At 40.1% G+C, this 16,627-nt stretch overlaps 1 protein-coding gene across 1 annotated transcript in view; it reads left to right on the forward strand.

The window, feature by feature from the left end:
• Positions 1–3,116: 3,116 nt before the first annotated feature.
• LOC107401374 (uncharacterized) overlaps positions 3,117–16,627 on the forward strand; it is a 246,397-nt gene continuing 232,886 nt past the window's right edge. The window contains exon 1 of the mRNA XM_076573782.1: positions 3,117–3,439. Coding sequence (XP_076429897.1) covers positions 3,117–3,439 — 323 coding nt within the window. The remainder of the gene's footprint in view (positions 3,440–16,627) is intronic.

Below are 16,627 nucleotides of genomic sequence, written 5' to 3' on the forward strand. Positions count from 1 at the left end.
AAGTCTCTGTGTTTACTTGGTTGGGTCTGAGCGGCTGTGGGACTAGCAGGTGACAATGATTTGTCCTGACTGTGGGCAAGGCAGGAAAACTCTAGCTACAAATTCCCTTGGGCTGGCATATTAATGTTTTAAGATTTATACACTTCAAAGTTATATTTCTTTTCATTTTGACCATTTATGTATAAAGTAAGGTTTCATTCAGTTAGGAACAGCACCTCTAATCAAAAGAGGTAATCTGCAAAACACAATTTATCTGGGGTTTCTCCTATCCTTTGAGGGAAAACATCTGTACCTTGTATGGTTCATAAGCAAAGGCCACTTTAGGTATGTTTTCTAGGACAAGGTAGGCAACAAGTGCCTTCCATATGGAAAGCTCAAACAGGCACTCCTCCAAAAGGCACTGAGGAGGACAGCCACAACAAGACATCCCATTACTAAGCTCAAGTCTCTTTGTCTTGGTCTTTTGAGGCAGGGTCTTACCAACCAGCCCAGACTGGCCTCACACTCTCAGTAATTCTGTCTCGAGCTTTGGAGTGTGAGCAACCATACTCTTACACGGTAAAAATCTTTTCTGTGCTCTCCATTTCTGTTAAGTTCAGCTAGCATAACCAGCATGCCCCATGTTTGTGTAAACAATCCTGTACTAATAGCAACATTAAAAATCTGTGGGATGGGTGTGGCACCCTCATTACTTTACTTTCAGCTTCTGCCCTATTGAGCAGCGTGTGGCATAATCTATGGATTATGTGTGGAGTTCTTTAAATTTGTGGGGAAATGGGAAAGGCCACCTGGGACAACTTCTTCCCTAGTCCTTCCAGATGAAAAGCACTTTTCTTTCTAGGGTGGTGAGCTATGTCAAAACACAAAACATAGCTTTATGGGCGTAGTTAGTGCTCTCTCTCTCTCTCTCTCTCTCTCTCTCTCTCTCTCTCTCTCTCTCTCTCTCACACACACACACACACACACACACACACAGAGGCAGTGTAGCTAGACACTTGCAGACTTGTTCTGTGGTGTGCTCAGCCACTGGCTCCCACACTTGGGACCCCTGCAGTGTGTTCCTTCCTGAGGTTCAGTGGGAACCAAATGTAAGCATATAAGTTCTCTAGAAAATGAGCAGTCAAGACCATGTCATCCGGTAAGGAAACACACAGCCCACAGAATTCTTGAAAGTTGTGGCATAATCTGAAGATGCTCAAGCCTGGCTTTGTGAGCTAAACCGAGGATCTACACCAGAGTACGGGCAGGAGTCCTCTACGTTTTCAAAGCTTTTTACTTAAAATCTCTAAAATCTCAGTTATTGATGTTTGTGACCTCTGCCTGTTGAAACGACTGATATCAGGGTTTAGATAGAAATGGATATTTTTCTCTGCCAAAGAACAGAACCCATTTTGAAATTTTATTTGTGCTTTTTTAATACCTTTGTTTGTGGGGTAAATCTCTTGGTTGGAGGTGCTGTTCCTAACAGAATGAAATCTTATTTTATACATAAATGGTCAAAATATAAAGAAATATAACTTTGCAGTGTATAAATCTTAAAACATTAATATAAACAAATTTTTAAAGTGTGATGAGTTTGTGTTTCAACCATATTTGTTGAAGGATATAATCCTGAATACAGATCAAAAACAATGTAAGAAAGGATTTGGAATGGAAAATTGTAGTTTTCAAATAAATTAGAAACGGAGACTACACTTTATTCAGCCTGTTTGTTTTAGTTTAATGAGTAACTAATCTCTAATGGGGAGAAAACAACCAATAAAAGACAAAATAAAAATTAGTCTACAAGGAAATATATTTGAAAGTGTGAATAATTTCAAATTTATGCAACTGTGAAGATTTAAGAAAAATTAAAAAACAATAAGGAAACTATTTTTTAAATTTCTTTTCCCAGAAAGACCTTCTGTTAGAGAAAATATGGCTAAGAAATTAAACAATATATGCGAGCCAGCGGGCTTGGTGGCACACACATTTGATCTCAGCATTCAGTAGATGGGGGCCAACAGATCTCTGAGTGTGAGGCCATCTTGGTCTACACAGGGAGTTACAGGGCCTCCAGGGCTGCACAGTGAGACCCTGTCTCCAACAAAGCCCAACTAATGTATATACCAAGAGCAAATATCTGCTAATGTTATTTCCAGTATTTAGGTAATTGATAAAAAAATAAATTTGGTAAAATTATATGTAAGCTATTGTTAGTTTTTCTATTAGGAGAAACAAACTTATAAAAGTGAATTGTCAGACACAAAGTGAAAAATTAAAATCCAAAGGGCCTATGACTGTTATAGCTGATGACAGTCTTTCAGCAGACATGATCCATGCCTGTAATCCTAGCACTAGTGAGCTATGCGCAAGGCCAGCTTATGCTACCTAGGAAGACTGCCTTTCAAAAACACTATTCCATGTCAATGGGGATGGCCGACTAAACCAGATTTCTCTAGCTTCTGGTCCAGGCCTAAACTATTCCTTTAATTAACTTAGCGAGTAGTTTACTGGAAATTACAGGGTAAATTAAAACAAACTAGTCTACAAATACATTAAAATCTCTCCACTCACCATCTTGCCCTATGCTGTAGGAGACACAGGCTAAGTCATGACTAAAGCTGTTTACCCAAATTGTAGCTTTGTAAAAATCTGCTTTCTGGCAGCTCTGGAGAATGCACCCATTTCTGCAGGTTCGCTGCGACCAGGACAAGGTGCGCGGCACTACAGGTGCAGGAGTTAAGTGTATGCGAGAAGACGCCCCGCCCCTCAGCCTGGGCGGGCCTAACTGAGCCTCCTTCTTAGCAAGGCACGGGGGGCTAACGACAGGCCGGCTTTGCACGGGAGAGCCCCGGGACCCACCGCACAAAGGCAGCCACGGAGCCGAGCCTGGGGACCAGGACGCCGCCTTACCCCGAGTCACCGGCCGCACCACCGCCTGCTCTAGGTCGGTGCCGGTGCAGAGGACGGTGGGCGGGGTGGGGCGGGCCCGTGGCCCGTGGGGCCTGAAGGGAATGGCTGGGCAGATGAGGCGGGGCTATGAGCTAGGCGGGGCCTGTGGGGAAAGAAAGGTTGGGCAGGGCCTGCCAGAGACGGGCCAATGGAGTGGGGCTTGAGTGGGCAGGGCGGGGTCTATGTGGGACGTGACCTATCAGGAGGGGCGTGGTCCGCGAAGGGCGTGGTCTGCGTGCAGCGGGGCGGGGTGGGGCGGTGTCTGTGAGGGGCGGGCCCTGTGTGGGGCGGGGCCTGCGCGGCGGGCGGGGCGCTGGCGCTGGCGGAGACAGTCTTTGCGCCGGCGGCGGTGGCGGCTGTGGGGGCTGGGCGGAGCGCAGCGGTGCGGGGCGGCCGGGCTGGCGGCGGCCGGGAGCCGCAGGCGGGAGCGAGGCGGAGCGCACCGGGGGCTGGGGCGGCGGAACGGCTGCGGGGAACCCGAGAGCGTGGAGCGGAAAGGACTGAGGTAACCGCGGGCCGGGTGGAGCGGCCTCTGTCAGCGGAGCTCGGGCCGGGCGGGTCAGACCCTCTCTGGATTCCCGGGGCTGGAGGCGGCGCCCGCGGCGGGACCTGGGCCGCGCCCTGCCCGCGCCGCACCGGGCTGCACCTCGTTCCGAGCCTTTGTCTGTCAGCGGAGCCGGGGCCGGAGCTGCGGCCGCGAGCACGAAGGGAAGCAGGCGACCTCCTGGGCCCGAGTGGGGACTGCCTGCCCGGGCTCAGCCGGCCTTCAGCGGGAGCAGGTCCGGTGCAGCCGCAGCCCGGTGCTTCCCCTAGGGTCTGCAAACTATCAACAAAGAAGCCCCGCCGGACGGGGCAAGCCGGAGCTGCCTCAGTGGCGCTCTTGCACAGCTACACTGCGAGGGCTTTTGGACTGAAATCCTGGGTGTTGCTGTAGGTGGCATAAAGTACCATTTTGTTTCCGTCTCGACAGTGAGGCTTTCAAAATTAGTACCACCCTCTGGGACCAAGTGTTCAATTATCTAAACCTGTGGGGGACATTCTCATTCAAAAACACCTCAGAGACTAAATATAAATATCTGGTATTGCAGATAGAGTGGAAATAATCAGAGCATAAAAATCATGTTCTATGAAACAATAGCATAAATTTCCTCATATCTAAGGAAATTTATGAACCAACTCTACAGAAGACATTTAGAACCACAACAGCCATGGCTGGATAATAACTTCTCCACATTGTATTGTTAAGACGTTAAGCAGGGAGGAGGGGCTTGGACCTGCCTCATCTGGACATACCAGGCTCTGCTGACTCCCCAGGGGAGACTTTGCTTTGGAGGATGTGGGAATGGGAGAGTGGGTTGTGAGGGAAGACTGTGGGAGAGGGAGGAGGGAGGGCAGGGGATTCCGTGGTGATTATGTAAAATGAATAGAAAAATCTCTTAATGAAAGAAAGAAAGAAAGAGAGAGGGAGGGAGGGAGGGAGGAAGGAAGGAAGGAGAGAGAGAGAGAAAAGAAAGAAAGAAGAAAGGAAGGAAGGAAGGGAGAGAGAGAGAGAGACAGAAAGAAAGAAAGAAAGGAAGGAAGGAAGGAAGGAAGGAAGGAAGGAAGGAAGGAAGGAAGGAAGGAAGGAAGAAAAGGCCATTTTTGAGGAGGTTCTCACTATGCCGCGCTGGCTCACTAGACCAGGCTGAACTCGAACTCACAGAAATCCATTTGTCTTTGCCTCCTGCCAAGGACTGGGATTAGGGTGTGTACCATCACTCCCAAGCAAACAAAAATCGTTATTTTACAGCTTTTCACCTCACTGAAAATTCCAAAAACACAGAACCAAAAACACCAGAGAGAAGATTCAGGAAATTCCATGTCCCTACGAAGGGAATCCATCCATGACCTCTTAGTAAAAAACGAAAATAAAAAAAGCCACAAACCCAAGAAGAAATTTTATAATGAATAATTGCAGTCCCCAAAGAAAAGAAGCACCAAGCAAGATTACAGTGGGGAAGAAAGGGATCCACCAAACCTGAGGAAGAGATTGAGACCTTGCAGGATATACACAAACTAAAGCCCAGGAGACCGCCACATTTACATTGCACATGCGCAGTGAGCACTATTTGCTCCATGAACTGTCACTTATGCCTGAGGAAGAACGAGCATACTTTTGTTTACCAGTGTTGCTTAGCAACGACTGTTCTATAACTGGATGCTTCGGTTTGACTGGTCAAACCATAGCCTCGAACTTGTGGGACTCACAGGGTTAGGCTCTGGTTGTTAGACGGTCAGTGGTTAAAAGTCCATCATTTCCTAAAATTACTTAGTGTTGAGTTGATAGAAAGGTGGTCACAGCTATGTTGTCCACCCCGAGGAAGCTCTTATGCTTTAAGAAGGAGCCGAAAACTCCCTTGGGGTTTTGTAATGGCCCAAGCAGGGCAACGGGATACTTGTCCTGCTTTTACTGTGGAACTGAAGACAGGTACTGCCAGCCTTATGACCCTGAAAACGAATTTCATGAAGCAGTATGCATGGGAAAGCTCAAAGTGGTGCTGCGTCTCCTCATGAAGAAGAATTTTCATGTGAACGATGAGGATGAAGGGAAACGGTAAGAACACTTGGAAGCTAATGATGAGGGGCCTTGAGGAAATCGGGTGATGGGAGAAGCCTACCTTGACTAGCTCTGTTGAGGGCAACAGGGGTGAGGAGAGACCAACTGTGCTTTCTGGACTACAGTCTCCTTGGTACGCGTGATCACACAGAGGTCCAGTGTCCAGATCTTCTTCTGGAGCAGGAGAACCATAGACCAAAGCTCCAGCAGGTTTACTGTCACCCCGCAATCCCCCTATGAAGCATTTTCTTATGGAGCATCGAATACACAATGGAATCATCTAACAAACTATAAGGAAATGGGATTTAATTTCAATGTACCTAATAAACACAATTTTGTGTGTAGATGTAACCAATCGTCTTATTAAAATAAGAAACACAGGGCCAATGTAAAAGAGAAAGCCAAGAGGTCAGAGCTCAGAGCTAAAATCTTACTTCCTGCAGTGCTCCTAGCTTCCCGGAGAGAGAGCTTCTTCCTGTTTGCCTGTCTTTAGTCTTTCTGTTGTGCCTTCTCATTGGTTGTAAACCCAACCACATGACTGCCTCATCACTGCCTGTAAGTACCGCCCTCCAGGTCTTAAAGACGTATGTCTCCAACACTGGCTGTATCACTGAACACACAGAAATATACCTAGCTCTTCTAACCACCACTCTCTTGCTATGGTTCTAATAGCTCTGACCCCAGGGCAACTTTATTTATTAACATACAATTAAAATCATATTACAGTACAAATAAAATACCACCATATTTCCCCTTTTCTATTTTAATAAAAAGAAAAAAGGCAAAATGTTATAACTAACAAAAGAAAAACTATATACAAAAGTACAATAACTATATACAATATATACAAGTAACAAATACCTAAACGATGTCTAGTCCATTTGTATTTGACAAATCAGAGAAAATAATTCCCTTATCTATCCTATTTTAGTAAGTCCAAAATGTATCTAATTCACTTTCTATCCTAATTAATCTTCAACTATAACTAACTAATCTTCAACTCCCTCAGAGACCCAAGAAGGAAATAATATTAGCTAACAAAAATAAAAACAGGAAGTGCACGCAAGCAACTTCCAAAAATTTTGTGAGTTGACAGAAACAGCGAGCTGCCTGGACAGTCACCTGAGGTTTCTCCACAGTGTTGGGGCATCATCTTCAGCCTATAGGCTTAGTGTATCTGACAGACTCATTTGTGAAGTAGGTTGTACACAAGGTCAACAGTTCAACCTCACATTGGGTGAGAGAAATCCATGTACCAGAAACACCTGAATTCCACTAGTGTCATGTCATAATTCAGGTTTTTAAATTCTGGAAATTGTTGATGGTTTTTGAATTCAGCTGTCCATTCTTCTTGGCTGTGTATATATGGCTTCATCTCAGCATCGCCTTCTTCTCCACATCCCTCTATTAAATGCCAGTCTACTATTGAGAGGCGTGAGCTTTCAGTTGCTGTTCCATTGCACAACAGAAGCCATTGGCCCACTGTCTGTTCAGCTGCCTTCATAGAAAATGACACTGTACCTTTTCTGGATTGCGAAGGCCACTTCAGGGATGGTGCCACATTGTCCTGGCCTCAGAAGATGCCTTTTGATAAAGCCATAATCACACTTGTTTTGGCAGGAATCGGTAGTCCTTTGTTTCGTGTCTTGTCTGTCCATTTTGTCCTGTTGATTCGAGCATACTTTGTTGTCCAGTGCCTAACTCTTGCCACAATGAAAGTTAACTCCATATGCAGTTTCTTCAATGCCCATATTTTCTCTGAAGTAGATTGGTAGTGCCAGGAGCCAACATGTCTCAAAAAAGAAAAATTTCTAAGTTATTAAAACATTTTAAATGCAATATTCGGTAGATCTCTGAAGGGTTTGACGATGACCTGTCTAAAATATATCTGCTCAATTTTTAAAACATATCTAATATGACTACAAGTTCTTTTGTAATGTCTAGCTATTAACTTTCATTTCTTTATATCCTAATAGTTGGTAATAATGTAAAGTATTTAAAACTAGTAATTGTCTTTTTCTTTTCTTTTCTTTCTTTTTTTTTAAACAAGAACCTTAAATCTAATCTCCTTTGCGTAGCCTTTTTCCTAACCCTTGACAACAACTTGTAAGCAAACCCCCTAAATAATGAAAATTATCCCAGACCCCAAACCCATTTAAAGAACCAAAAAACCACCTGCCCCACACCACCTCTTTGGGAATGTGGGTGTCGTATTCTTAAAACTGCTTCCTTCTGGGTATGGGCAAAGTTATCTTTATCCTGAAAGAAAAATTTTAGGTTAATTGTCAAATTCTAGGAAAGGTAACTATATCCTTCATTATTATCCCGTCTGTGTATAATGCCAAAGTTCAAGGTTTACCTCAAGTCCTTATTCAAGTAGTCCTTCAGACTGGTTCATCTCAGCTAGTCATCTCAAAATTGCTCTGAGTACCTTGTAGTTCAAAGCTGATCTGTAGATGATGTTTGTCAGCTTAGTGATATTATTATTGTCCACGTGGAATTGTTGTTGTTGTGGGGCCCCATCTTCTTCCTGGATACTTCAGTTGATGTTAGGCCTGGCCGTGATTTCCTGCTGAAACCTGATAAGAGACTTGAGCACAAAGACATATATATGCAGCTAATTGAAGCCTTTTTTCTAGAATTAGTACTCTATATGACCATTCATATCTTAACAAAGTTTAAAATGTATATATATATATATATATATTAACCTTGTAAATTTTGATATAAAATTTATACTTTAAGAAAAGTTTAAAGAATCAGAATAGAATCAAAGAGTTGAGATTAGTAATAGAATAGCCCCTTAATTAATTTGGCTTTTTTCCTGTCCCATAGCAGAAAATGACTCTTTTATTCTGGCATGATACAGGAAGTTTGCATTTTCCTTTTAACAACATGCTTGTGTTTAAAGGAGAGAGCCATTCTCCATCTCCAAAGTCAGCTTTAAATTTTAATTGAACTGAGACTATTAGAAGACCAATAGTGTTAAATCTTTAGAGAAAAGCAGAAACAAACATTTAGGAAGACATAAAATTTTTTAAATAATATATACCTATACACCGTTTCACTCTGTTTCCTGGGATAGATGATTTGTCCCCTTTCTTCAGTTGTCTCATTTGTCTTGTGTTCTTCAGATTCCTTAACCTTCATTCTCCTAAAAGACAAAAACAAAAACCTTTCTCCAAGACTAATTTTGGGGATGTTCCTTTTTGGCAAGTTATTATCTGAATAAATGAAAAGGCATGTGTTACTGGTACAAGTTAGTTTAAATTGGATGTTCATGCTGGTTGATGAACTATCACCTCCTCTAATTAAGAGGTTTCTCTTGTTCAAATCGAACCTTTATCAATTTTGATAGTACCCACAGCTTATCTTCTCCTGTAGAAACAAAAGCAAAACCTCGTTCCCAACGTAATACATACCCTGGTTTCCATTCTGAGGTCAGCACAACCTTAAAGTATATAGGCTGATTTAATTCTATAGTTTTTTCTATTATCCAATGTCTCTCTGCAGCCGTTGTTCCTTTCTCATTGGCATTGAGAAAATTCAAAGTTAATAGAGCATTAAGCAGTCTATTTCTGGGGGTTATTGTTACTCCTTTCTGTTTATTTAGCATATCCTTTAGAGTTTTGTTTGATCTTTCTATAACTGCTTGACCTGTAGGATTATGTGGTATACCTGTAATATGCTTTATTTTGTAATAAGCAAAAAACTGTTTCGTTTTAACAGCAACATATGATGGAGCATTGTCAGTTTTGATTTGTGCAGGTATACCCATGATGGCCATAACTTCTAGCAAATGAGTGATTACAGAATCAGCTTTTTCAGAACTCAAAGCAGTTGCCCATTGAAATCCTGAATAAGTATTGATGGTGTGATGTACATATTTCAGTTTTCCAAATTCTGCAAAGTGAAACACATCCATCTGCATGATTTCATTCCTCTGAGTACCCTTTGGGTTACATCCTGCTGGTAAAGGCGTTTGATTGTAGAAGGAACAAGTAGGACATTTCTTTACTATTTCTTTGGCTTGTTGCCAGATTATGGAAAAATCCTTTTTTAAACCTTTACTATTGACATGATGTTTTTTATGAAATTCTAAGGCCTCCAGCACATTTCCTATCAATAATTTATCAATCTCATCATTGCTTTGTGCTAAAGGGCCTGGCAGACCAGTATGAGATTGGATGTGAGTTATATATAAAGGATGATTCCTTTTCCTGATTGTATCTTGTAATTGAATAAATAATTCAGTTAATTCTGAAGCATCAGGAATAAATTCTGCAGTCTCAATATTTAATACCACTCTTTCAGCATACTGAGAGTCAGTTACTATGTTGAGAGGTTCTGAAAAATCCATTAGTACCAACAGAATAGCATACAATTCTGATTTTTGCACTGAATTATAAGGACTTTGAACCACTTTACTTAAATTTTCTGATTTGTAACCTGTCTTTCCTTGTTTGTTGGCATCTGTATAAAATGTATGAACTCCAGATATGGGTTTTTGCCGTACAATTTGAGGCAAGATCCAATCGCTCTCTTTATAAGATCAATTCTATCATTTTTGGGATATTTGATGTTAATTTCTCCAAAAAAATTACTGCAAGCTCTTTGCCAAGGTTCACTTTCTGTCCATAATTTTTCAATGTCCTCCTCAGTTAAAGGTACGACAATTTCTGCTGGGTCTATTCCTGCTAATTGACGAAGTCTTAATTTTCCTTTCCAAATCAAGACAGAGTTTTTTCCCCATAAGTTTTTAATTTTTTATTTGGTTTATTTGGTAAAAATATCCATTTCAATATAATATATTCCCTCTGCATTAATATTCCAGTAGGAGAATGCCTAGAAGGTAAAATAACCAAAATGCAATCCAGCTTTGGATCAATATGATCTACGTACACTTCATGTACTTTCTTTTCTACCAAGGCTAATTCTTTCTCATCTTCAGGTGATAATTCTCTTGGACTATTTAAGTCCTTGTCACCTTCTAAGGTTTTGAACAAATTAGTCAGTTCATCATTTTTTACCTCAACAATAGTTCATAGATGAGAAATATCTACAAATAATCTTTGAAAGTCATTAAGAGTCTGTAGTCTATCTCTCCTAATTTGCAACTTTTGGGGTCTAATTTTTGTAGCTCTATTTTATATCCTAAATAATTAATAGAATCTCTTCTTTGTATCTTTTCAGGAGCAATCTGTAATCCCCAGCAAGGCAAAATTTTCTTTACTTCTTCAAACATTCTTTCTAAAGTATCTGCATTTGAGTCAGCTAGTAAAATATCATCCATATAATGATAAATTATAGATTTAGGAAATTTTTTATGTGTCACTTCCAATGGCTGTTGTACAAAATATTGGCACAGATTTGGGCTATTCAACATTCCCTGTGGGAGGACCCTCCATTCAAATCTTTTAACCGGTTGAGAATTATTATAAGTAGGCACTGTGAAAGCAAATCTTTCTCTGTCTTTTTATTGAAAGGGTATTGAAAAGAAATAGTCTTTTAAATCAATAACTATGAGAGGCCATCCTTTTGGTAAGATAGGAATTTGGTAGGTAAAGGAATTCCAGATTGTAGGGAGCCCTTTGGCTGAATGAATTACTTTTCTAATTGCTCTAAGGTCTGTTACCATTCTCCATTTACCAGATTTCTTTTTAATAACAAATACAGGAGAATTCCAAGGGCTGGTTGATTCTTCAATATGCTGAGCATTTAACTGTTCTCCTACCAGCTCTTCTAAAGCCTGGAGTTTCTCTGCTGTTAAAGGCCATTGCTGAACCCATACAGGCTTGTCTGTTAACCATTTTAAAGGTAGAGCTGTTGGTATCTTTGGAAGATTATCAATTGTTGTGCCCTGTTCTTGTATAATATGGATGGCTGTGACCACTCAAAATAATGCCTTCTAACATTTCTCTCAGAAACATGTGCTAGTTTATTATTTGTTTCTGAGATTGGAGGGATGTTAATCTGAGTATTCCATTGTTGCAACAAGTCTTGACCCCACAGGTTCATAGCTATGTTAGCCATATATGGTTTTAATTTTCCTCTCTGTCCTTCTGGACCTATACATTCCAACCATCTTGCACTCTGTTTCACCTGAAATAATGTCCCAATTCCTAACAGTTGAACGTTTACCTCCTGAAGAGGCCAAGCTGGATGCCAAAATTCTGGTGTAATTATGGTAACGTCCGCACTTGTGTCTACCAGACCAGACAACAAAACACCATTTATTTTTATCGTTAATTTTGGTGTCTGTTCATTAATAGATGTTTGCCCAAACATTTTGTTTATGTTTTCTCCTGAATATTCTATTCTCTCTGTTTCATCATCCTGACCAGCATGATTTATTCCAATAGGCATTTGGTTGTTTAATCGCTATGAGCAGGGGTTTCCTCTATGGCTGCAGGAAAGATTTGAATTGGATTTGCTATGGGGGCCTGCATGAGGCCCCTCCGGGAGTTTCCCGAAAACTGAGGCAAAGGATTACCCTGTCTGTCCTGTGTTGATCTACATTTGTTGGTCCAGTGTTTTCCCTTACCACACCTTCTGCATACTCTAGAAGGAAGAGGCATTCTGTTGCCATTGTTCCTTGAAGAATCAATGTTTCTAGGAATGACCTGTTTACAGTCCCTTTTCAAATGACCTTGCTTTCCACATCCAAAACATTTAACACTCCTCAAACCTTTTGAAATTGCTTCTCCTACCCACATATCATCATGCTCATGAGCCTCAACATTAACTGTGTCTCTAATCCAATCTTCCAAAGGTGCAGATCTTGCCTTTAACAGCCTGATTATTCTTTTGCATGCTGCATTTACATTCTCAAATGCCAAAGCTTCAATTATTGCCTTACTAGCTTCTGATTCTGAGACCATTCTCTCTACTGCTGAAGTAGTCTTTGTAAAAAATCTGTGAAAGATTCTTTTGGGCCTTGCATATCCTTTGTAAATGATTCAGGTTTTTTTTCCTGGTTCTTCAACTCTGTCCCATGCATTCAAGGCTGCCGTTCGACATAAAATTAGGGTTTGGACATCATATAAACATTGTGTTTGTACTGAAGCATATTGGCCTTTTCCAATAAGCTGATCCTGACAAACTTGTATTCCTTTATCCCTCCATTGTTTTTCTATGTTTTTAGCTTCATCCTTAAACCATGTTAGAAATTGAAGTCTCTGACTGGGTTCCAGAACAGCTTGTGCCAGCTCCTGCCTGTTCTGTGGTACAATCCTATTATATGTTGACCAAGAGTTTAACATTTGCTTTACATATTGGGAATGCATGCCATAAGATACTATTGCCTCCTTAAACCTTTTAAAATCCAACAGTTCAATTGGAGCCCAAATATTTTGTGTAATTATTTGACCAGGCAACTGCTGTACGGTTACAGGATAAATTAACGGTGATTGTGTGAAAACAGGCTTTCTTTGGATCAACCTTATGATCCAAACTTGAAACAACTTCACTGTTAATTTCTTCTGTCTGAATTTTTACAGGTTTAACAAGTTTTTCTAAAGCTGTCATCCTGTCACTTAAATCGACTATCTTTTTAAATAGTAAAATGAGGATAAGCATAGTGATAAACTGCATAATTCCAATAATACTAATCTTCTCATATAGTTGTTCCATTGTCAGACTGCCTAAAATTTCAAACAAAACCCAATTTTCTTCCAATGTACACATAAAACCCATTTTTTTAAATGTGGAAAAACTTTGTTTTTTAAATAGTTTCCTTTATGACTTACCAAATCTGCATAGAACAGTAGAAATCAAAATCAAAATCAAAACAGCCACCAAGTGTCCTAGGTGTGAATCCAGAGAGAGAGAGAGAGAGAGAGAGAGAGAGAGAGAGCAAAAGCGAAAGTGAAAGCAAAGGCGTAGCCGGCTAAAGCTTAAATCCAGCCACTTGTTCCCTCTTGAGCAGAGTCAATGCTTGGCTTTACAGGCAGGGGCCCTGTTTAGCAGCGCAGGCCTGAGTTGTTTGTAGCACTGGCTATAAGCAAGCAGTTCCCAGTTAGTCCGGCCTGAGGCCAAGCAGACCTGGGCGGGGGCTAGGGAGCTGGCTGCTTGGACTAGGGAGCCGACCCCAAGCAGTTTTTAATGGATTCTTGTCACGTTGGGCGCCAGATGTAGATGTAACCAATTGTCTTATTAAAATAAGAAACACAGAGCCAATGTAAAAGAGAAAGCCGAGAGGTCAGAGCTCAGACCTAAAATCTTAACTCCTGCATGCAGTACTCCTAGCTTCCCCGAGAGAGAGCTTCTTCCTGTTTTTCTGTCTTTAAATAGTCTTTCTGTTCTGCCTTCTCATTGGATGTAAACCCAACCACATGACTGCCTCATCACTGCCTGTAAGTACTGCCCTCCGAGTCTTAAGACATATGTCTCCAATACTGACTGTATCCCTGAACACACAGTAATCTACCTAGCTCTTCTAACCACCATGCTCTTGCTATGGCTCTAATAGCTCTGACCCCAGGGCAACTTTATTTATTAACATACAATTAAAATCATATTTCAGTACAAATAAAAACATCACCATAGTTGTATAAACTGTAGAAACTACAGAGGTCAAGTAGTGTTCCTCATAATGATTTCCTCCCACCAAAAATCACTCAAAAACATTCAATATGAATCTTTTATTTGTGTGCACTAACATTTATATTCCTCACTGAAAATAATAGAAATAATCAAAGTTTGATAGATGGTTGTGTGTTCCTCTTCCTGTGCTCTTTCATTTTCTTGTTGTTTCTCACTAGTTTCCTGGGGATATCACTCTCCCATCTCCGTAAATTTCTCTTGGGTTTCTTTACTCATTACTTCGTATATTTCTGAAAGTTTATTCAGTGCGGCCTTGATCAGCCACAATTTTAATAACACAATGTGCTGACAAACTCCAAGTTCTCTGAAAGTTACTTCTGACATCTTAACTTACTTTTGATAGAGGTGATTGAAGCTTGCTGTGAATTTCATAATTTACAAATCAACAAACTAACTTGCTTTCCCAATTTTGGGTTTAATTGAGGTGACCCAAAATGTCCTAAATCCCCCTCATGAAATTGATATTAGATACTGATGTTAGGCATAGCATGCATCTAATTCATATGTATGCTGTGAATATAACTATTGTCAAAAATGGCCATTCTTATGTATTTGAATTGAAGTTCCATACTGACTTCCTTTGAATTAAAGTTCCTTAAAAATCAAAGCCAATTTTGCTGTGCATTTAGATTTTGCTCTTGACACATTTCAGTTTTTATCAATAGTATACTTCATAACTATGTTAAAAACAGTATAAAGACTAATAATGATGTGTGTATAGCACATTACATACCACATTTCACTTAGTAGGTATATCATGCATGGCACAATGATATGTATTAAGAATTGGTTTTAAGTGTTGACAATCATTGTTGTACATTATGAATTATAAATGACATTTATCTTTAGCTTAATTAAAATGTAAGAAAAATCAAATCTCAAACTCAGTGCTGTGCCATATCTACAATCCAGGCTACCTGGAGGCTGAGGTCTCAGGAGCATACATTTACAGCAGAACAAGTCTCAAGTTTTGAAGAGATCAACTTAGACTTGAAAATATATACTTGTTCTGTACATTCAGTATTTCTTATATGTATATGTTTTAGGTCTAAATACATGGGACTGGATAATCTGTCCTGGTACACATCTCTGGAAAAGACTAATTCTTTCTCTGTCAGAGGTCATTAAATATTTCTTACAGACCATCTAGTGATGAGCTCTCATGAGATTTTCCTTATCCAAATTAGCATTTCAACTGATGGTTTCATTTTTCAGATCTCATTTACGCAGCCATATTATTGAGATTTCATAGGTATAGCTTCCCTGCCATAGCTGGAAGACACAATCTTTTAACAGATATATTAATACTCCAACTCTTATCTTTCCACCTCTTTTTCAGTGATGTTCCTTGACCTGGAGATGTAAGAGTTGTGGTGTAGATATTTCAGCCTGAGTTTTGTAAATATGTAAATACAGATGTAATTTATGAATACTCTAACTAGAACCTTATACCAGTGTGTACAGACCTATAAAGAGCTATCCATTATATGTGCATTTAAGATGGATTTTTATTTTTCTAGGTGAAAGATTAATCATAAAATTTCTTTTTTTATGTTTTTTTTTGTTTTCTTTTATTTAATAATTTAATTTTACACATCAGCCACGGATTTCCTTGTCCTTTCCCCTCCCGCCCCCCCAAACCCCACCTTCCCCCCAACCCACCCCCCATTCCCATCTTCCTCAGGGCAAATCATAAAATTTCTTGTATGATATAAAAAGTTCTACTCTAATTCCTTTACTCTCTGTTACTGGATTTGAGAAACATATTCTTCTTCCCACTAATCCAAATAGTCTAAAAAGCTACAGGGTCCATGCACTCATAAGAGGAAGCCATTTCTCCTAGGTTAGTGATGCATTATATAAATGCTTGTCTAAAGGAATGGGACAGAATGTACATTCTCATGCACCCTGGTTAGAACTGTATTTCACAAGTTCTCTAATAAGGTATTTATAATAAAATGATATAGACCTATAATGACCAGAGAAAATGTCTTCCTCTGAAATAGAATCCTTATGAGGTATTCATCATAGGAGTTCTCTCATGGCCTGAAAGAATGCCACATCTTTACACCTTCTGTTTAGTAATCATCTCTATTCTTCCAGAGCAATGCATTTGATTGATAATCATGTAAGGAGAGTATGTTCTTGAAAGATAGATTTCTTTATTCCAGATGAAATATCCTCAAATATAATTTTTCAAATTAAATGGACAGTTCTTATTTTCTTCCTTCTGTATATTGTAATAGGAGTAATGCCAAAGATATTTTCCATAACACTTACATTCCTATAATGAGCTGGAGGAAATGTGGGCTTATAAAATGGGACCTGTGTTATATAGAAGAAATATTGACTATAGACACATGAATCTCTCCCACCTGCCTATTCCCAAATAATGAGTTGGAGGTTTATTATCAATTACAAACTGTTTCGTGTATGGCTCAGCCTTATTGCTAGCTAGCTCTTACCTCTTAGATTAGCCCATTTCTATTAATT

The sequence above is a fragment of the Peromyscus maniculatus genome, chromosome 6, assembly GCF_049852395.1.
Source record: "Peromyscus maniculatus bairdii isolate BWxNUB_F1_BW_parent chromosome 6, HU_Pman_BW_mat_3.1, whole genome shotgun sequence".
In the NCBI taxonomy this organism is placed as follows: Eukaryota; Metazoa; Chordata; class Mammalia; order Rodentia; family Cricetidae; genus Peromyscus; species Peromyscus maniculatus.